Source organism: Hoplias malabaricus, chromosome 5 (genome assembly GCF_029633855.1).
Source record: "Hoplias malabaricus isolate fHopMal1 chromosome 5, fHopMal1.hap1, whole genome shotgun sequence".
NCBI classification, from domain to species: domain Eukaryota; kingdom Metazoa; phylum Chordata; class Actinopteri; order Characiformes; family Erythrinidae; genus Hoplias; species Hoplias malabaricus.
Genome location: NC_089804.1, coordinates 27,163,022 through 27,186,321, shown reverse-complemented (window position 1 = coordinate 27,186,321; position 23,300 = coordinate 27,163,022). Strand labels below are relative to the sequence as shown.

The window sequence follows — 23,300 nt, the reverse complement described above, 5'->3', positions numbered from 1 at the left end:
TAATTTAATCCTGTTTAGTGTCATGCAAACAATTACAACCGTATGTTGAATACTTAGTGTAAACCCAACATATTAGATATTGTGTTAAGACTAATGTTTATGCAACATATCTAAACTGTAGTATCTAAACTGTCTAAACTATCTAAACTGTAGTATATTCCTGCACATACAGCAATTATTTGTTAATTATTATAAACTGTTGTATCTGGGCCTAATTAATTGAGCAGATATGTCAAAGTCATTTTGGAGATATCTGAAGTTAAACTAAAGATGTAGAAGATGTAGCTGTAAAAGTATATGCTAATGAGCTAGGGTTCAACAAATTTTTCACACACTTAAGTTCTTTAGGGAAAATGCCACTTTTGTTTCCATAAAGAAGCATTTAAATGTTTCACTTGATTTAAAGGCTCTTTACCAATTTAAAAGTTAGCATTAAAAATGATTCTTTATGGAACCAAACTTGGTTCATCTACACAGTCATTCTGTGAATATTTGAGTTGTTGAAAACAGTGAGCTTTAGCCTGACTTTATCCTAGCGCTGGTGTCTGGTCACAGTAGTGCCTACAGTAGTACTGAGCTATGGTTGGGGAACTGCTCAGGCATTGAAACCAGTTTGGGTCTGATTATCATTTGGGCTAATAATCGGTCGCCCCCTAATGTGGTCATTTATTACCTGACACCAGTTGATGACACCAGTGGAATGTTTTTGTTGGTAAACTCTGTAGTTATGGTTCAAGTCTAATCCTAAAGAAGACAAGTTTGAAAATGCATATCTAAAAAATGATCTGGAGCATGTCATTGCAAGCATTATTTTAAGATTGACTGTAATAGCAATAGGAATGGCACGGTGGTGCAACAGATGGTGTCGCTGTCACACATCTCCAGGGGTCTGGGGTTGTGCATTCGAGCCCTGCACTGGGTGACTGTCTGTGAGGAGTTTTGTGTGTCCACCAGATGCTCCTGTTTCCTGTTAGGTGGATTGGCCCAGTGATTCCCGGTAGGCTCCGGACCCTCCGCGACCCTGAAGTGGATAAGCGCTTACAGACAATGAATGAATAAATTAATGAATTAATGTAATAATGAGCAATAAAGAGTTAATTGGCTTAATGTCAAGGCCAATTAAGGCCTTTCCATTATAATGAAATTTGAATCTCAGTTCTCTATCAATTTAGTGCTGACTTGCACAAAATACACACACACTCACTCACACACACACACACACACACACACACATACAATAGTGAGTTCACATTACAAGCAGTCAGATGCTTGAAAGAGTGCTCAGAAGCATGGAAACCCCTTTCACTTTGCCTTTCACCCTTTGCTGATAGGATTTCACCAAAAGCACAAGAATATAATAGACTCCCTCCCCAGCTCCATGGCGTGGCAAATTCCAAAGAAAACCACTCACCAGAAGATGACCCGACAGTGGCCTTGAGGGGGGGAAAAAAAAAAAAAAAAATATATATATATATATATATATATATATACACACATTTTTTTTTAATATCGCTGACCCCTCATGAGGCTAGACCTGAATGCATTCACAGACACTAAACACACATTCTGAGGTTTCCTGCTGAGAAATGTTGCATCGTGGAGAGCACTTTGGTCCCAGAATACTCTCATCGCCAGTGTGAAGACCTGTAGACCTGACACGACAGAATAAATAAACCTCACGCGTCTAGCATCTCCTCGTTTTTCAGAAATGTGTTACAGAACTGTACTTTTTTAAAGAAAATATATACCAGTGTTAAGCTAGTGTTAAGGATTTTAATGAGCAGTGTTGTCCATATGTTGTCAAAAAAAAAAAAAGAAATATATATATATATATTTCCCGAATTATGCTCTAATGTCATGATTTCTGCCATTCTGACAAATTGCGATACCCTACAGGAATATAGGGGGCGCTATGCGGTACATTGCAAAACCAAAGGCTCCAGCCAAAGCATCATGTTTTGCATTTTCTTTCCACTATTTGAAGGAGGTGGTGCTGTACGTACTGTCAATGCCACAGGTCCATGATCTCAGGGTCCTGGGTTCAATCCCTGTCACTGCCTGTGAGGAGGTTAGTGTGTGTTCAGTGTTCATACAGTAAGAGGCAGCTGCCAGACCATTAGGGTTGTCTCTGTGGACTCTGCTGCTCCCCCTACCGGACCTTCCTTCAGTCTCCTAAAGCCCTTTCCGCCAGAAATGACCGCTGCTGAGGTGACCCTGTCCCTTCTGGGGCCATCCCTTTCACAGGACCGCCCCCTGACCCACATGTCCGGGTCATCGCTCAGCTCATAGATGGAGCCGTCCTCCAGGCTGTGTTCCAGAGACTCCAGAGACGAATCAGAGGCTTCGTCGCTCCGAGCTGTGAGTGGACATCCAGGCAGGCCTATGGTGGAACGGAGGCGGTACTGCAGAAGTAGGCCACGCCCCTTCACCTTCCCCTCCCCCACAGAGGAGCTGCTGGACTGCTGCAGGGACTCTTGTGAGGACGAGTCGCTCCGTTCCTCCCCTCCGAAAGCAGAGTCTGGACCCTCCGCCATAGAGTCACGTTTCAGAAGTTCTGGGGAGAGGGTGCTGGAGGTGGCCACCAAGAAGTCGACTGGACCGCAGTGGGCATTCAGAGAGGTCATCCCCTTACCTGAGGCACAAGTAAAATAGGCTACAGTTAAGATCTCTGTTAAATGTGATGTGAATAGATAATCAACCAACATTATAATAACAGAGGCTTTGACTGTGGCAATGTGAGGACAGACTGCAAATTAATTGCCCTTATTCAAATTTATTTTTAGATATAACATTTTATTGAATGGTATTTAATATCATGATTATTGTGGCCAAAATAATAACCTTGAAAAATTATGCATAAATAATACATTTAAATATATATTTTTTAACAAAAAGACCTAAATGAACAATAACCTGATTGACAGTAATCATTGTATTAGACTTTTCTTAACATGTAATCAGTTATTATACATTTATAAACCCTTTTATAACTTTTTTAACACTTTATAAATACTTGCGTTTTTTATTTTGTGGAAATAGCTTTGCTACAGAGACTGAGGTTCCATTTTTAAGAGGTGTTTATTTCCTAGCACACAATGGAAAATACGCTTGAATGATTTAATGTGAAACTTAATGTGAATGTTATCGACCACCATTTAAGGAAGAACTTTATTCTCAGTTTAAAATGGGGTGGGGAAAGTACTTGAATATAAATACACCGCCACTTATAATGGAACGGAGCACGTCACCATTTAAGGTGGAATGAATAGTGAGTTTGTAATTCTGGTTCTTTCCTTGAATGGAAATGACTAAACCAGCACATTCCCTCAGCCACGCTTGTGTTTACAAAAGCCTAAGCAGTTCGCCAATTAGCTCACCCCTCAGTCTTCAGAAGCTCTGGTGTGGTTCCCAATCTCACCTCCCAATCCTGATTTCACCTCCTCTGGTTATGAGGGTCCTTAAAGAGTGAAATCTGGATGAGGAGATGAGATTGGGCACCACACCCTGGCTGTCACCTTGGCTAGTTTACACCCAGTCAAAGCCTCTACACTTCCTTGAGAGCACATCCTATCATTAGCATCTACGTAGCATACTAGTTAGACAGAGACTGATAAAATTGACAGCTGTATAGGCAATGATGACCCATGCACCTGTAATCTTAGGAATACCCTCCAGCTTGGGCACGGGCAGAGTGACGATGATGCCCTGGGCGGTGCCCACCCACAGCAGCCCTTGGCAGATCAGCAGACTGGTCACTCTCAGACTCTTCTGGCCTAGCAGGAGAAACACAAATCTCAGAGCTGTCTGGGAGATACGGTTGACGACTTTATCCTGTGCAAGAAACACTGACTGAATCACTCCGCATCATGCTGCTTTTGTTTTTGCAGGGAGCTACTCCCTTTTCCCCTCTAGTGGGAAATTGATCGAGAACAAAAGTGTGCTTTTCTCTTTAAACAAGACACTCTGTATCTGCTCGGGCTTGCATTGTTGCTTTGAAAGGATCGGAAATCCTGCTCGCCGCTGATTACTCACCTTCGGCCTGTTCGCTTTAGTGCAGCAAATTATTTAGCGGGCTGATTATAATGACATTTTGTTTTGTTTGCTCCTTGGTCTCGCTAAGCCCTTAGCTGTGTGAAAGACATGGAAGCGGTGTGTGATATTTACTCGCCGACTTTTACTTCTGCTGCCTTAAATCCATAGCTCAAATTCCTTAGATACCTGAAGTTTACACTAATCTTCATTGCAAGCTCTTAATTAGAGAAACAAGGAAAAGGCTAGCGCTGCAGGAGGCGCTTGTCTAGGCTTAGCCAAGTGTGCATGGTGGCTATAAGTCATGCTCAAATTATTGCGTGTGCTTTGCATGAGCAACCAGAGTCCCTAATTGATTCCTTTTCGCAGCACATTGCACTTCGGAAACACTATGCTTTGGAAGACTCTGGCTAATGTGTAAATGAAGCATTTCCAGAACGCTAGTTAGCCAGCAGGGTGGCACCGAAGGTCATGGAAGAACATTAGCAGAGAAATGGCACTTGCAGGAGTCCCATCTTACAAATGTCAGCTGCCCAGTTCACAGGCACCTTTTTCTAAGTGCGTTCCAGAATGAGCACACTATTCACACCAAACTACACTGCTATGAGTGCATTATCCCGTGGCTATGGGAAGGAGTGTAGATCCATATCCCCGGGCTTCCGGAAGAAAGGAACAGCTTAACATCAAGTAGAATTGCATATTTCATGAAGTGGTCCACTGCATATGCGAGATCTAACGCTGAGCAGCAAATTTCAACTTAATCTGTGGGATCTAGCCTAAAATAAATGTTTCCCTATGATACTGCTACGTTTTTTAAGGCCTGAATTCTCATGCCCCAAAGGGAATGGCTATTAAAAGCTATTAGCAAAGGAGAAGCCCTTTGCTTCATTGCTTTTTTTTTAACTCCTCACTTGTTTACTGTGTCGGAAAAATCCCAGCTAGGGGGAAAAAAACGTAGAAAACACAGTGGACGCTGGAGACGTTAATTAATTCATCATCCATCGCAGGGCAGGGAGGAACATGAGGGACCAGCAGGCCATGGATCTGTAATAATCACATCATTCCTTTGCTAAGAGGCCATCATCTGACTACCACACAGCACTGGGAAGAAGCAGAACATGCTGACAATTACATCATTTGTTTGGCAGGTTGCATTCTTTTTTTTTTTTTTTTTTTTTTGTCTGTTTACATCAGGCGGCACGGTGGCGCAGCAGGTAGTATCGCAGTCACACAGCTCCAGGGACCTGGAGGTTGTGGGTTCGATTGCTGCTCCGGGTGACTGTCTGTGAGGAGTTGGCGTGTTCTCCCTGTGTCCGTGTGGGTTTCCTCCAGGTGCTCCGGTTTCCTCCCACAGTCCAAAAGCACACGTTGCAGGTGGATTGGCGACTCAAAAAGTGTCTGTAGGTGTGAGTGAATGTGTGTGTGTGTGTGTGTGTGTGTTGCCCTGTGAAGGACTGGCGCCCCCTCCAGGGTGTATTCCCGCCTTGCGCCCAATGATTCCAGGTAGGCTCTGGACCCACCGCGACCCTGAACTGGATAAGCGCTTACAGAAAATGAATGAATGAATGAATGTTTACATCAGTGGGTTTGCGATATCAAGTCAGAATATCAGTAATATTGATTTTTTTTATTATTATTTTAAAAATGATGACGATATTATTGCAAACATGATTTGACACAGACCTAATTTACATTTCTCAATACTGACTTCAACAAGTTTACGTCATTTCAGTACAAACAGCTGTGACTTTTGTACAAATCAGGATGAAAATTGGAGCTTGATTTTATTTATTTAATGTTTTTTAATGGTCTACCTGGTCTTGCATTGTTAGATTTCCCATTGTGTTCTATACCTTTACTCTCAGAAAAACACAATCAATGTGGTGGTAGCCTCAAGGATAAATATTCAGTATGTTTAGTTATGGACTATAATTGTACCATAGTTTGTATCAATTGTAGACGTTTAAGGGTTGATTTCATACCCTCCAGTTCCCAATTGCACTTTAAATCCACTGTACCACTCTTGTATTTTTACCTGTTCAGTACCTTTTTATTTTCTAACAGTGTTGTCAATTTTTGAACTCGCATTCGGAGAACTCCTGTTTTTTTTCCCCCTGACTGGAGACTGAACATCTGAAGATGGTTCACAGCAATGAATGGGTCCTAGCAATGCCCAGAGAAAAATAAAGTCGTTTTTCACTTGACGGACAACATCCCAGGCTTTGTTCCTTCGCCAGACACCCACTGTACATTTCAGCAAGGTCGTATCACTATAGCCTCCGGGGTCACAAGCCTTCTGAGACACCCTGACCAAAGGAACAGGCTTTTTCTCCAGCAGTGTCTTCTCGAATCTGGCAGCAACCTTGATCAGAAAAGTTCTGCTTTCTTCAGCGGTTGTAGAAAGTCTTCCACCATTTCTTTTGTTCTTCCTTTGTTTCCAGCTTTAATGGGACTTGGCAGAGGCAGACGACCTGTTGACAGTGAGGCTCTGTGCTTAGTTGCTGAAGTCAGATTTACTCTTTTACTACGTCTTTGCAGTTTCTCCTCTGCAGCCGGCTCGGTTGGCTTGATCACCATTGGGTGTGACAAGTCGAGAAATCGCACTTTCTGTTGCCTCAGATTGGACACAGCGGACGAGCCAGAGTAAACGGCATTAGAAAGTCTGAGCAGAGATTTCTTCAGGTCTGTAGAGCTCATTGAGGTGTAGAGAGGGGGAGAGGGATAGAGACGAGTGCTGGCTCCCGTTTATAGAGACCTGGATGGGACATGAGCCTGAACCGAAGTGACAACGTGCTACACGTCCGTGTGCGACTATTTGCGAGTGGGGCGTCTCGGCGGCTGCCCTTATGTAATGAATGTTTACACAAGCCCCTACTGCTGAAAAAACTGAAGGCGCTAGGGTTTGGCTGATAAATATTTAATCGGAGAACGTAGAACACAGGGAGGAGGGATGTCTGCAGCGTTTGGAAATGCGAAAGACTAAGAGGACAAGGGGGGAAATACAGATACAGTCAAAAAGAAGAGATAAAAGGAGGATAAACAAAGGAAAGAGAGGAAGTGCGATTGGGCATAGCACTAAAGAGAAAGAGGGTGAAGAGGGGGAAGAAATACAGAAAAACAAAAAATAAAGAAATAAAAACAAAACAGAAGAGATGCAAGAGGGCGAACCTGGCATATTACCAACGTGCAAGGGCTGGCGGAGTCAAGACAAGAGGGTTTCCATAGCAACCTCTGGAACGGAAAAAAAGCTTTGTCTTCAGCATTGTACTTTCCTTCCTCCATGACTTCTTTCCTTTTCATTTATTCCTTCCTCCATGACTTCTTTCCTTTTCATTTATTCCTCCCTCCTAACCCAGCGGATCCATTACTGCTCTTTGGGGTCCGGAGGTAGCTGCTTATTCAGGGCCCGTCCTCTGAGAGCAGGTTTGCAGGAACCGTTCCAACAAAAACAGAAGGATTCTGCGCACAGGGAGGGAATCACGCTTGCTTTAATTGCTGCCCTTTCATTGCTCTTGTAAAAAAAAAAGGCCCGGAATAAAAAAAAAGTAATAAATAAAAAAAGCGAAAGGACTAATGTGAACAATATGTTTTTTCTTTCTTCATTCCAATAACACCTTGAATAAAAAGGGGTCGGCCTCATACATTAGCGCTGCCTCCAAGACAAAGCAGATTTGAAGTGGAGGCATTAGAGGCACTGAATACGCATAATAGCTGTGGATAAGCCGCACGCCTCATCTACGAGAGACTCAGGCACAGGACACTACGAGCGATCAAGAGTAAGCAGTGGTGTTAAGGAAGGGATTATGCCTAGTCTTGCTGCTGAACTGAAGCAGAGCATTTTCAGGGAAGGATTAATACTTTTTAGGAGCATCTGAAGTGGTGGTATGTTTATGCTTTTGTACACCGAACCCCCTGCCTATTCATATTATGACCCTCGTAATGCACGTACATACTCCACATCCTTAGCCCGTCGACTAAGGAAGGATACATGATGAATAATGATTCCTCCCGGTCTCCAGTGAGAGCCAGCGCTTCCTAATTTGGACATTTTGCACCCCATCTGCCTCATTATGAATGTATCAACACGACTGCCCACACAGGCCTCCATGGACCCAATCTGTGCTTCATGAGTTATTTTTAACAAATGCAATTTTACACTCTTTTAATAGTCAGGTAAACTTACAAATGTGGGCAAATGGGGACTGTCTCACTCGTTACAGAACAGCAAGGTAAAAATAAAGGGCATAAATGATTAAAAATAGTACTGTGTCAGTGCTGCACGATATATTTAATGCAATTCAAGAGCCGAGAGTGAGATGCTTGGGCTTTAGGCACAGGAGAAACACCTGCATTTCAGAGACATTACATGGGACCTATTTTGATGAAAATAAGATTAATAATTAAACTATAATTAAAAAATAAATATAAAAGACGACAACACATTTATATTTGGAGTCTACCAACGCAAAACTCGTGTGCGTTTATACATCTACATCGCTCTGCAATTACATCACCACACCACTAGGGCTGAATCTCAAACATATTCCTCTACACTGTCTAGTACACACTGTAGTGGTGTAGTAGTGTTAGTTTTATAAATCTTTAAAGTGCATTTAGAGTATTTAGGGAGTAGGAACAGAGCATAGTTTAAATGAAGTTCACCGTTTTCTCACGTGGTTCTCATAATTTTTTTTTTCAGAAATGTCCATATTTTTTCTTTGTTCAAACTTTTTTTTCATGAATTTGCTACTGTCTGCATCTCTACAGTGTAAGAAGAGAAGTTCATGTTTCTGTACTTCTTCGGTTCAACATAAACAATGTCCGTCCGAAAAACTGACCTGCAGTCTGCATCTATGTGGCGCGTAGTTACATTTCTGGAGAGGTGTACGTAAGGCTACGGTGTAGGGTTCGCGTCAACACGCTCCCTACGGCATAGGGTCATCGCACAAGTATAAATTGGGCTTTAAACACAAACAAGGACCACAGAGAAATGAGTATTAAACATGGAGAAAACAAGAATGGATTTCTCACTTCTGGGCTCTTGCTCTGAAATGAGCTGTGGCTCATTTTCATTTAAAGGAACAGGCGCTGAGACCGGTCATTCTGACCATGGCTGTTTATACAGGCGGAGAACACTGCTGTGGAATTTTGATAAAAACATGTCCGAACTGTGTCCTGTTATAGATAAAGCCTCCTTTGTTTTTCTATTTGGTCCGTGTCTAGAAGTATCTACAGGTTGTTTTTATTTATGTATTTGTACATTTATTTTCAATGTTTTCTTTTCTTTGTAGCAATAAACCATCCTAAGCTGTACCCCACTATGAAAATATTGGCTGTGTATCTGCAGAACGACTACAACCCAGCATGACTTCTTACTCTCAGCTTAGTTTTCCTCTGGTCCTTGTCACTGTTATCAGTGCGAAAGTGCTGACTCTGTCCACTCACTAGGATTGTGGAATGAGACGCGTGTGGAGATGTTGATCTCCTGAAGGTGTTCCAGCGTTTCCGTGTGGAAGAGTCGAATGCAGGAGCCCTCGGAGAAAGCCATCCACACCCCTCCACCGGAGAGAACCATGTGGGCGACACTCACCATGGGGTCTGGATAGACCTCGAACCGCTGAGGGAGAGAGGAGAAGAGAAACAAAGGGGCAGTAGGTTACACGTGGTTACGAGAAGAAAAGTAAAAATCAAAGAGTAACCATGGAAACTGTGAAGCTGAAAGTGACAAAGTAGTCACTTTAATAATTTCACGTCAGAGTCAATGAGCACTGACCCCAGGGGAAAGCGAGGAAGTGCCAGTAGTTGTAGCTTTTAAAGTAAGCCTTGTGTTCAGGACACAGAATTAGGCCTAGGTCTATAGGATTTCGATTATTTAAACCTGTCGGGGGCCGCTAAAGCGATTATTGTAATGGACAGAGCCAGCACATGCTGTTTTGATAAATCCCTTCAGTGGGAACTCTGTAAAAATGCATGATCACAATAAGATGTTATCCATTTGGAACAAACAAAACAAGACATCATCTTTAAAAAAAGGTTAATACTTTCCACCTATGAAGAGAGAGAAATCGAATTAATGTCGCCTTTCCCATTAATGCTAATTTATTTCAGCCAGCGGTTACACACGGCAACGTTAATGGGTTAAAAAATAGGCCCGAGTGAACCTGAGACCACTGAGAATCAACAAGCGAACAAAATGAGGAAGCCGTGTGATATAGGACTCAATAGGGCATAACAAAAACAGATTGTAACCATTCTCTCTCTCTCTCTCTTTCTTTCTCTCTCTCTCTCTCTCTCTTTCTTTCTCTCTCTTTCTCTCTCTCTCTCGCTCTCCTGTTCTCATTTCCTCATATGGAAAGACAAAGACAGCAAACATTGGACTAAAATGGCACTTGTTCCATTACACAAATATCTATCATTCTGTTTATGATTCCCCCCCAGCAATGGCTTGTTTCTTGTCCACGAGTTTCAATATCCGCCCAGAATGCTGGGCCTTCAGCGCGTCGAGCCTGAGTGTGACCTCGTGAAGATCCAGAGTTTGCAGAGCGGGTGCAGAGGCATAAATGAGGTGCTGTTCAGAGTGGCTGAGGGCTTGTTTTCATGAACTGGGTTTCCCGGTATAAGTGCCCTTACCTCATATCACTGCAGGAAGCATTTCACCTTATTGAAAAGCAGTCCTCATCTCGGCGAGACCACCTTCTAATGATCCGCCAGCCATGCCGCTGCCAATTTGAAGACATTTGACTCCCATTCTTCTCTGCGGTGCGCCGTTTGCGATGTAAACAGAGCCGAAACTTTCCACGCAGCACCAAGTTATTGAGATGATTTATGAGTTTAGATACTAATAGGGATGAAAATATAGTTTAAGGTAGTGAGAGGACTGGAAATCAAGCTACTGAGAGGGCAATTTAGGCTTGCTGTGTTCTGTTCAAAAGTTTCACACACAGCTGGTCATTAGATGTGATTCGCATTCAAAATCAGGGGCAGAAATTCAGCGCTTTTTAAAACTAGGGCAGACTATGTGAGGACATGAAAAAGTTTGGCTGCCACTTCTTTCCATGGTATAGCTGCCCCTGTATGATTTACCTATTACTACCCATTCCACACAAAGATGTATTAGCTCTTGGTGAGGATAACACTTAGCATTCTGCCAGTCTATGGCTAAGGAATTAATAAGTGCAGGGATTATGGGGCTGGGTAACAGCCATGTTGAGCTGCCATTTTCCAAAAGAAGAAACACAAGGAGCTGCTGTTGTTATTGGTTTTCAAATGCATAGTACCTACACTACTTGATTCTACTTGAAGCTACTTGACTCTACTAGCTCTTTGGGACCTGATACCTGGTTTATTATCTACTACTATAGCTCCATTCTGAAATGTAGCAGGTGACACTGGCAAAACAACATTACTACTGCGAACAGTTGTTCACAGACCCACAATAACTGAACACAACTCCATACATCAGTTCAGTTCCCCAAGGACTAGCAGAGGACCCACTCAGGACTGGGTGAGATTAGGGACTAAAATAGAGTGAAGACTGAGGAGTGAGCTAAAGGACAAACTGTTTATGCTCTTGTAAACGCATACATGGCGGTGAAAATATGCTTGATTAGTCATTTCATTCCATTTTTTTATAATTACCTGTTAAACAAAATCTAACACAATGATTACACTCCTAACATCATAGTTAGGTTTACATCATGAAAACAGAAAAACAAAACTAAAATGGATTGTTCATTTAGGTCTATTCTTGGTTAAATGAGTACATAGTGCTGCTATTTTTGTGTGTGTGTATCAGTACACATTTTAATAATACACCAATGATACAGATAACTGTGATCATTTTGGCCACAATAATTGTTATTACATTTGCATACCATTTCATGTCTTTTTTTTTTTCTGCTACAGAATATTGCATAACATAATCACAAGTTGTAGGCCAGAATGCCCTGAACTGATTCCTGGGAAAATGTACTGGCTTCAGTACCTTGTTAATGGAAAACAGTTTAAATCCACTTTGATTCTGTCTTGATTTCACACAGGGCAAACATGGTGGTGGCATATGCTTGAGGACAAAGCCATTAAAGCTCTCCATGCTTGCAGCAGGTGCCCAGGCCACACAGCTTGCAAGCTTCAATGACTCAAGAACCAACGAGTTCAATTAAAAAGCGATTGACGTGCAAAAGCCTCTCTCCGGTGCCTTGGAAAACAATGCAGCCCTGTTTCCAAGCACCTTGTAAAAGTCCATGGGGGAAGAAGAGCCATTTCACACGCATCTTGGCTAATGAGGCAAGTGGGAACACTGCACCACTTCTTATCGGGCCTCTGCACGCAGGCCCCTGAGGTCCGTCACTGAGGAGCTCTGCTACTCCCACTGTGGTTCCTCCAGTGTGAGGGTGAAGCAGATCACTCAGTGGGGGTGATTAGGGAGTGGGGAGGAGGAGGGGTGGGGGCGAATAAGGCTTCTCTCTCTCCTCTGTACACCATCAGACAGGGATTAGCACCTGTTCGTGCCCTTGCCAAAGGGAGCTCCTTTTTGTTTGAGTGGAGGGAAGATGAGGGAGGCAGCCTTTGATGTGTTTTCTCCTTTAATTGACTCGCCCCGGCACTGGGTGCATTCTCCCTTCCTTTCCTCCCTCTCTCTTGGCTTGGTGAGGAAAAACTTGGCTTGATTTCTTTTCTTTTTTATATGCACACATCACAATTGCAGCAGTAGAACGAGGAAGAAAGAGGCAGATTGTAAACCTATAGCCCATATCAGTGTTGTGATGAATTCTAAAGCACCACACACTGTCACACAACACCAATCACAGACAGTGGTGGCTCCTGCCATATCTCTCAGTGGGTGGGCAATGGTTAATGGTGACTTGTTCAGTGAGTAACTTAAGAATCAGCCATCTAGACAACTGGCATACTGGATTGTACAAAAAAAATATCAGGAAACTAACTTGACACTGTCATTGTAGAGTTTTATTTGTCTGGTCACCCCCTGTAGCAATACAGTAACTAGGAGATGGTAACACAATGCTTTATCTTTATCTGCATACTCTACACTATTTGTGGATAACAATTTTCAGTAGTTCATTACAATACCTCTACAGTGACTGAAAAATCAACTATGGTTATAAACATATAATTTAAATATATTTAGGCGCAGCAGGTCCAGGATAAAGAGTATATTTGCAGCTACCAGCTAATCTCTCATTCAGCCAATCAAGAACCTCAGAGGCAATAATTAGGCAGAGCAGGTGGGGTCGATTAGGGTTAGTGCTAAAGTCTGCAGGAAGCTAGATCTCCAGGAGCACAGTTGGTGACCACACCATTAGGGCATCACTCTCCATTAGACGGAGGTGTCATGCATCAGAGGGGCCAGATGCGGCTGGCACTAAGACCTCTGCACAGTCCTTAATTTAGCTAGAATGTGCTGTGCCTTGAAGAGTTTGTCTGTATCAGTGTCCAACTGCAGATACCGAAGGGACCAACTCTGAACATGTTGGCGATCTCTTAGATCAGGTCCCACAAACCGCTAATAATAATTGGGATTCAATCCATTTTTGACCAACAAAGTATTTGAAATACAAAATACTTTTGGAGGGGTTTGGACAGTGAAGAGAACATTGAAAAACATGAAAAGTGATGAGGATGTTACTCTATTTCTGCTCCATTGGTGGGTAACATTTAGTTATTTTTGGTGCTACTTAAGGGGGAACTGATACCAAATTTGTGAGAATGCTAACTTTAATTGAACAGCTTGAGATACAAATTACTTTGTGTGAAAACTCAAACAGTGAATAAAAACTTACAAGTTACAATTGGCTTCTTACTCAAACATGCCATTCCTCCTTGAAAGCTGCAGAGCTTTTGATTGAACACAAACGGAGGTGGGGGGATTAGTGTAGGTACAAAGTAGGTGTTCCTAATCCTGGGATTGTTTCACGTCGATCTAAATTCGCTTGCGTCTTTCTGGGGTTACATCCTGCGTGAGTGCGGAAAAACGGCATGGGCTTTTTCCTCAGCTAAGTCTAACAACGCTCTCTTATGTTTACTCTACACACCTCTTCCCCACCTGGCAGCTGTGGCACTCGTTTGCACAGGCGCTCCATGGGGGATCACGCACTTAGCATGCCCACTTCATAGCCATCCTACTTAGTCGAAGAGGCATCATCGACTCATAGCAGCGGGAAGCTAACCTGGCGACTACTGGCAGCAGTCGCGCAAGAGAGGAGCCGGTCAGGGGCAAGGCCAGAGCCTTGTTTTCTCCCTCAGCTTGCGACTGTAATTCCAACGACACACTTGGCTGTGCCCAGTTTGGCTCTGAGAGCCCTGGGAAGAATGTTAACCGGCATAACGTTGCTGCTCGGCTGCAGCCGATGGCCCGAGATGCCTCTGCAGAGGGAGGGATAGCGATGTAATCAGTCGAAGAACACAGTGCTCTCAACTGCTCGGTCATTTCTGCCATTGGCTTGAGCTGAGGGCTGCAGAAATCCTGCCAACTCAGCAGCGGCCTAAATCTCCTACCTGATGGGATCAGCTGGAAATCTCCAAAAGGATGGAAGAGGTGTTTGATTCGGAGGGTGAAACTAAAGAAGGGCTTAGAGGGAGCTAAGGCCTACAAGGCAAGACCCCAGGGTATGATACCTTTGTATCTGAAGCATCCCCAGGGGCAGATTATGTGAAGTCTAGGTCTATCCCTCAGTCTGTACAGTTGGTAAGTGAGAGAGACAACAAAACCCCTGAGGAGAAACTTTGACCGCAAACAGGAATAGACGGCAGAGCCATAGCCTTATTGATCTTCACACACAATCTCATTTGTCAGTCAGGGCTCGCAAAGCTCCCATAAGCTGTGCTCTGTGCCATGCTGCTGGCTTTTTTTTTTTCTTTTTTTTTGAGGAGAATGACTAAGCATCTCAGTAAATTGGACTTCTCTCAGCTAAAAGTAAACATACCCGAGTGGACAGGCTGGAGACGTCAACGACGAACACCGAGTTACCACAGCTGGCCCATATAGAGTCATCCAAGGCTAGTAACGTCCGGACTGGCTCCTGACCCACTGGGACTTTTCTGCAGGAGTCAAGCTTCCACAGTACTCCTAGGGAAAAAAAAAAAAACATATGTACACCAGCAACATTAAACCAGCCATCACGATTTTCTCAGTTCTACTGATTATTTAGATGCATTTAGTTGTACTCCTATTGCAGACTGTAGCCAACCTGTTGCTCTGCATTCTTGGTTAGCCCCCCTTTAGCATGTTCAGGACCACCACAACTCAGGTATGATCTAATAGCGCTGAAGTGACACTGAGGTGATGGTGGTGGATCAGACACATCAATGCTGCCAGAGTTTAACACTTCAGTGTCTCTGCTGGACAGAATAGTTCACCAACCCAAAAAATCCCACCAGCAGTGGTTGTCCTGGGTTTTGAGAAACAGGGTGAAATGAGACTAAAAGAATGCAGAGTAACAGATTAGCTATGGTCTGGCATCGTAGAATGAAAAACTGCACATATATGGGGGTGAATATAATCTTATATCTATATTACTACATACTCAAGAAATGGCGAAAGTCAAACCAACCAACCAAAGTCAAAGAGACCAACCTTTTCAAACACAATAGTTTAATTTGCACAAAATAATAATTGTGTGAGAAATTGGGCACATGTTTGGCTTGTATTTTTATGCAGATAATACCAAACACACTCAGTGATGCTGGAGTCTGGGCTCTCTTCTTTTTTCTTGTGTGTGTAGGGTTGAATTGTGTTCTCCAAGTGGGACGATAGACAGAAATCACAGTGCAGATTGATGTGAGAGTGAGTGTTGAATAAACGCAGTGTATGTCTATCATCTACCAGGTGTTGCATGGCGGTTGGGAGTCACAGTTTTGAGCTCTAGTTCTGAAAACCAGACCTCCCTTGACTTTCCTTTGGCTTATGCCAGGATTATCCTAAATTTAATCTCCTTACAAATATCTCCCTAAAAATGAAACTTGTTCTCTCAGTGGCCGACGTGGCTGGAAATGAAATAAAGGGTGAAATACACGTTACTATGTGTCAAAAGGAATTTACTACTTGACTAGGATGTTATTACCCATAATGAAGAGCACTTCAAGTAATGTAAAAAAGCACACATCAAGTAGCAAGACCGCGGAAATGTGCCGCATGGTGATTTCACAGTTTTTTGCCTAGAGCGAGTCACTTAAGCTAAATTGGTTCCATTAATACCCAAGAGTAAATCCTTGTGTTTGCAAGACAAATGGGCAAAAGTGGTGCTGGGACTGTGGTGTCTTTCTTTTCATTTATTTATTTATTTATTTATTTATTTATTTATTTTGCCAGTGATTTAAACACACACAGAAAGAGCGAAAAAGGGACGGTGCAACATGCTTAATCAGGGCCTTATTTTTTTGTGACCCTGTTGAAATATCGGCGGCACTAATGCGCCAAGAGCGTCAGGTTAATGACTAAACAACATTGTGTAACGTAAAGCACCCCCTGCGCCAAAACTCATTCTTTCTTTCAATTATGCTCCTAACGAGCCAGGCCTTTTTCTTTGAGGTCTAATCACAGGGCGTGATTCGCAGTTGCCGTGGACAGCACTAAGAGGGACGTTACATAAGCCCATAAGCCTCCCGCCACCACCGCCACAGCCTGTTAATGAAGCAGAATTAGAGAAGGAAGTACGGCGAGTCATTTAATTAACATTTCGAGTTGTTTATTTCTGCCTTTGAAAACCAGAATAGCTCCACAATGCCTTCTGACTTCCGCGGGTTAATTGCCTGGCACACTGCAAATGTCAGTCTTTCTTCACTTTAAGTCCCCTCCCCCTCGACTAAAACGTCCCTTCGGCCACTCGTACGCAAACGCTGACCCAGCCAAGACTCGCTTCTTTAACCAGGGTGGACATATGAGAGGGGAATGTGGGGGTCTGACGTGGCTGGCCATTGGAAATAAGCAGAGAGGCTTTTTTTTTTTTGCTTTAATAAAACAGTTTTCTGATATAAGCCTCAGAAAGCAATAAGGACAAAATGTGTGTGTGTGTATTAGGGGTGTGAGACATTTTCCCATAGTGTTTTCATTTATATGGGCTTTCTTTATTGCCTTGGGGTGTAATATCCTTACTTCCTACCTTTAGTAACATATACACCTCATTATTATTCTTATACGTTTGGCATTTGCTGATTAAACAAGACAACAGATACGCTGTCTTAAATCACCATGAAGAAAACAAGAAAATCTCCCCCGAAGCAATTATGCCGTGCCGATATGTTCCAAAAAAGGGGGAAAAATGCCTTCTGATTAGTCTCATGTGAGAATGTGATGTGTTTTGCTCTTAAAATTGGATTTGTGTTTTTCTCTTGTTTTTCTTTCTCTTTTTTAAGGTGCCTTAATCTTACCAGTCAGAAAGTGAATTTTTCTGTTTACTATTGATTTTCCACTGAACATGAATTGTAATGTTTAATAGGCATAAAGGCATAGGGCTGCAATTAATCATACTTTACGCTCTGATGGATTAAATGCCTCTGGGATGAAGCCAGGTAAAGCAGGACAAGGTGATAAACTCTTAAAAGTCAGTTTCATGTCAGGGTTTTTACTAAAGAACACGGTGCATGTTTTGTAAAGGGACTAATGCATATTCATTCTGTCCTTCACTTTCAGACCGAAAGCTGACAGACTGTTAAAGATCAGCCTGTCCAAGAATCTGAGCTTCCATGTCATGGATAGAACCTTTAATTTGAGGATTTTAACCCAGTCATTGATTCATTTTTCCTTGGCCAGTCTCTTTCATATGAAACAATGAACCTGGGTGAAGCCTAATACATGCTTCCTTTGAGAATTGTGAAGTGCCACTGCATTGAATCAAACGGCTCCTAATTGAAGAGCTCAACACACTTGGAGGAGATCACTAATTAATACTGTTGCTGATATATATAACAGATTTGAATTGTGTTCAATGATTCAGGGCAGGCTCTGCACACATCATCACCCTGATCAGGACGAAGAGGATACAGAAAATGAATGAATGAATGAATGACCTTCCTCAGGACACAGTACTCTTATCCCAACTATTTCCTTGAATCATCCTGCCAGGTCCATCCCAAGTTCACTCACTCGTTTTCTCCAAGTGATTCTCATTAATGTAATAAATTAGCCACGATGCTAACACCTAGTGACCTGAATTTATACTACACCAAATTTAAACATGGCTTCCTCCATATGGGAAGCCCATTCTATGAACTGGTTCATTTAGGGCTTACACAGCAATGAGTATCTCCTATGAGTTTCACTGTATAATAATGATAATTACCATAGCAATAATAATAATTGTTTTATACTAGACATGATTTAAACAAACAGTAATCATACAGTTCATCACTTGCAGATCCGCTACTTTGCAGGTTTTTTCAAGGGGGCTTTTTTATTATCTACATGTATTAGACTAGGCCTGTAGGTGACACAATATATCATTTACAAGTATTTCTTACGTACAGTACATGTATTGTTCATGTCCACATCCGAGTGAAATTTACTGACGCTAAATCACAGCTTAGGAATGACTCTATTAAAGAAACTGGTAGGATATCACATGTAGTTCCAGCTGAAAAACATTATAGAACGACTGTTTAATGCAAAGGGTGGGTTGTTAACAGTAACAGGGAGGGTTTTAAAAGTTCAAATACTCGTTAAATACATAAAAAAATATCTTCCCTCTACTTCGCGGAAATTCGTTTTTCATGGGGGGTCTTGGAACGCATTCCCCGTGAAAAATGAGGGATCACTGTACTGTTAACATTACTGATCTGGGCGCTAGCCTCAATATGTTTTGCGTTGAGGTGGTAGCAAACAGTGGAAGTGCTCCTGTGAAAAAACTCCTTCCTGCATAAAGTGCAAATAACAACATTTTTGTTTGTACTTCCATCTGGAAGTTTCTTGTATTTAAATTTCCCATTCACCAGCGTAGTCTCTTCTGTCATCTCCATCATGTTTTGTTTTCGTTATTTTCCCCGTAATTAATTAATCAAAATGAATGCGTTAAAATCTGACCCCTAGTAAATAGTGATATTCTATGTGTTGCTTTAACCCTTTCCAAATCTCTTCTTGTGACAGTCTAGTATTATTTGAGGTTGTCATCCAGTACCTAGTTTTATCTATTAATAATACTTTATGTTAAATCAAGTGTGTTGTTGATTTACCAAATTCATATGATCAAGGATAATATCTAGAGTCACATTTGTTCTTCACTCGCTCACAACACAGCTACTAAATTTGGGTGAATTTTTTTTTCATTTCACTGTTTATTTATTTATTGTTGTTTTCTATTTTATTTAAATGCCATTTATACAAACATAACACTTGCTAAACAGATAAATGATTTAAAAATAAATTACCTTTGCACTGTACTCTCCACAAATTGGGTACTATATTTGGGATTATTTATTTATTTATTGTACATATTGTTTTATATCTTCTAAATGAACCCATTTATGCTCCATAGTGTCGGCCTGCTTTTTAACGAGGTGGTAAATATGACAAATATTTTATATGAAACGTTGTAAAGACTCCACAACATTAAAAACGAGCCAAGTGTGAGAAAATCCGAGCCTGTGCCTTTACAATGCCTGCTTTTCAAATACAAATACATGCAAACATACGCGTACACAGCTCACTCGCTATCTGTCATGTATCAGAACACTAAAGCTTGTTTGCGGTTGGCCCCGTACATTGTCATTACGTTGCATTTACTTACAGCAAATGAATGAGGCAGCGGGCAGCCTGGCGGAGAGCAGACTCATGAAATGGTAATTTGCTTTCAAGGTAATCCCGCATTCATTGGCTTTTTACCTAACTAATACACACCCAGAGCTATCCTATCATCCACTCTCATCTCTCCGCGCCGCATTCTGAATGCATGACAGAACTAATATTTCGCACACACTCTGCGAGGCACTCATCTTAGCAGGTCCCCGCAAAAGAAGAAAGAGAAGACGAGGAGGGGGAAGGAAACATACATCCTTGAATATTTGAAAGGTAGGTTGATGAAAGAGCAAATTGAACATGGAGACAATCAGACTCATTTGTACTATTAATTTGATTTGATTACCCTTTTACTTCATTGAGTCCCTTTCATTTGCAGACATAATAATCATCTCACTTAATTACCCCTCCCCATTTACGGCTCCTTCCCATTAGCGCGGGGTAGGACCAATTAATAGGCAATTTACACCTGCGCAGAGGAAGGGTAGGTGATGGGGGATAAACACCTGCAACCGTACAGAGTGCAGTAGGAAGTGTTTTCTCTCAGCACTGGCCGTTTCATTGAGAGACAACCTTTGCGAACCCTCTTAATGTATCAGACATGAGGCTGGAGAACATGGCCGTCCTTGCTTTGTCTGGGTGTTTATGATGGCCCTTCTTCTCCCCTTGTCACGTGTACTGATATCTGTTAGCTCACATAACAGAGAAGGATTATTAGCATTCTCCTCCAATTGTGTTGAGCTGTGATTTACATGTATTTGTAGATTGTGGGATGAAACCGGACGAGGCGGAGGATACACATGCAGACACGGAGAACACTGCAAACGGTTGAATTAGACTCTGCTTCAGAGTGGGGCATTTTTTTTAAATATTTAGTACAGAATTGTTGATACCTTCAGGCCACTAGGTGTCAGTACAAAGTCTGTTTCATGACAAAAATTATCTATTCACCTATTTCTCATACGAATATAGTTCTTTGCTGCAAGTGTTAAATTACTGATTGACTTTAACAATCAAACAAATAAATAAAGTGTATAACCAGTGGTGCCCAAACTCTTGAATCTGACTGAGGCTCTGAAAGAGAACAATACCCTTTATAGCCCTCCTACCTCCAGCCTGTCTCTCATAGACGAGCAGTGTTCCATCCCTCAGGCCAGCAAACAGGAAGTTAGCAGTGTGTGTGAGAGACAGCACCGGGCAGCCCACGTCATTCCGGATGGTCAGGAGGCACTGAGCTGAAGTGTCCATGCTGCCATAGACCAGGACACTACAGAATACAAGAGAGACATAACAGAGGGTTTAGTATGCAGTTATTACTGGTTCCAACACAATCCTGCTCCATTTGGTCTCTTTAAACAGTTCTTTAAACTGAAAAACATCAATTGTCCATTTTGTCTTGTTGGATTTGCAGGTTAATGTGGTTTAGCTGGAGTCTACCAACCCACAAACTGTTAAAGAAGACCACCCAGTCGGTTTGTTTCCTCGTGTTAAAGTGGGGTAAAATAAGCTATTCTGGTTTCACTTTGCTTCTGACAACAAGTGCAGAGACTTTAGAATTGTACCACCCCCTCGTCTGAGACACTAATCATAGCAATGGGCTCAAGCAACACAAAGGCATGTTTAAACTGTGTAAAACAGACATGACAAGAGTGGAGGAATGAGAGAAACAAGCTAAAATAAGAGCAGAGAATCAACAGGACAAAGCTAAAAGGATGAAAACAAGAGCATGCCCAAACGGCCCGATCAAGAGCAGAGAAAGAAGAAAACCAAGCTAAAACAGGAACTTTTTTGCGTCTCTCTTGACACTGCTGCTGCTGGGTGTGAGCTGTGTATGGCACTCATTTAAAACATGATGTCTCGATCTCGGTTTGCTCAAGGCATTTGGAGTTTTTCAGACAATGGAGAAAACTCCAAACATCGAAAAGCACAAACCAAAATGAGGATATTGCTCTATTCCTGCTCCATAGGTGAAGAACATTGACTTCTTTTTTGCTGTTTCCACTTACAGTGGAAATGTCTGCCAACTCCTGAGAGGGCTAACATGCATTGCATTACAGCAAGTGCTACACAACTAAACAACTGGAGTTACAAATGAGTTTCTATGGTAATTCAAACAGTAAATAGAACCTTACAGACAAGTTAAGCTTCAGCCACAAACAAACAATAGTCCCCTGAAACTCACCATTCCACCTTAAACAATGGGAAGCTTCTGAATGTAAACAACCAGAGAGAACTGTGTTTCCCCACAATTGTAGACGTTACCTTTAACAGAATTGGTAGTTCTGAGAAGGTCTGTTTAAACAGTGGGAGGACACTGCTGGGTTATTTTATCCTTGTGGGTTTTTGACCAAAACATGTTACCGATGTTTGATTTAGACTGTGGAAAAGTGATATTGAATATTTGATATAAAACAGCCCTTTAGGCCTTTTACAAATCTTAGACATGTCATTGATTACAGATAGGACAGGTATGGCGTCAGAAATGGGCCAAAAGCTTGACCAAAGGCAGAAATCATAACCAAAATTAAATTTCTAAAAAGAAGAAGATTGTTATTAATATTAAGAGTTATAAAACGGAATATTTTACAAACAGAATATTTCCATATTAAATAGTTTATTTTGTATTCGCGCATTTCATTGGGCTTCTCCTCAGTCTCACTTTCAGTTCAAAAAGCTTCTCGCTTTTGAAGTCTAGACCTGTTTTGACAAGAAGGTGGGATCTATTCAACCATTGGCTGCTGGAGATAAGCCCCACAGGGTACATTCTACAGCAGAAGCCTGTGAGGTTTACTTCTTCATACACACACACACACACACACAGTACTCTCCCCTCAACCTGCACTGTCTTTTCACTCCTCTGTAATTCAGCCGTTTCCTCAAAGAACTCATTTTTTCTTCAGACTGACAATGCATTGTTACTTTGACCAAAAAAAGACCAGATTTGGTCTAATTAGCATGACAAATCAAGGTGTTTAAAAGTGATTTCTCCCCCCTCCCACTTTCGAAGAGGTGCATGTCTGGAAGGCGGAGAGTAGAGAATCATATTTAATTTTCTACCAAGGAAAAAAAAATTGAATGTATGAATATCAGTCAAAAAGACATAGACAGAAGATTGTCACAGGATCGCGTTCCTTTACTCAACGTGATTCTCCTGCTATTCTTATCCATAACGAATGGCTTCCGTAGTAAGGGAAAACACCACGTTCACAGTTTCATTTTCCGAGATGGAAATAGATCTATTCTCCCTGCACAAACATATACTGCCATTTCAGCGTTCAAATCAACTCGCTCTCAGCGCTGCCACAAAGGCACGGCGCCAACCTAATGCCGAGTTTAAACCAGATAAACAGTCCTTTATCTGCCGAGGCACATCGGATAAAGCAAAATGAAGTCAAATGTTGAGCTTCGTGGAAATATTTGCTGTCAAACTTTCTTTCCAGGCGTTCTCAAAGGAGACAGAACAAACACACACTCAAGGCACCGCCGAGGCGCCGTGATCTGATGTGAAACTGTAAACAGTGGAAGC

General features: G+C 42.0%; 1 protein-coding gene and 1 long non-coding RNA gene across 3 annotated transcripts in view; one reads left to right on the top strand and one right to left on the bottom strand.

Moving 5' to 3' along the window:
* Window positions 1–18,079, top strand: part of LOC136696298 (uncharacterized) — a 72,575-nt gene extending 54,496 nt beyond the window's left edge. The window contains exon 4 of the long non-coding RNA XR_010802598.1: window positions 17,678–18,079. This is a non-coding gene — a long non-coding RNA (uncharacterized lncRNA). The remainder of the gene's footprint in view (window positions 1–17,677) is intronic.
* The window catches only part of arhgef10la (Rho guanine nucleotide exchange factor (GEF) 10-like a), a 192,596-nt gene continuing 171,085 nt past the window's right edge, over window positions 1,790–23,300 (bottom strand). For both annotated transcript variants that reach the window (XM_066670557.1, XM_066670558.1), the window contains 5 exons: window positions 20,884–21,041; window positions 14,973–15,115; window positions 9,475–9,646; window positions 3,651–3,773; window positions 1,790–2,632 (listed from right to left, as the gene is read on the bottom strand). In XM_066670557.1, coding sequence (XP_066526654.1) covers window positions 2,088–2,632; window positions 3,651–3,773; window positions 9,475–9,646; window positions 14,973–15,115; window positions 20,884–21,041 — 1,141 coding nt within the window. In that variant the 3' untranslated portion in view covers window positions 1,790–2,087. The remainder of the gene's footprint in view (window positions 2,633–3,650; window positions 3,774–9,474; window positions 9,647–14,972; window positions 15,116–20,883; window positions 21,042–23,300) is intronic.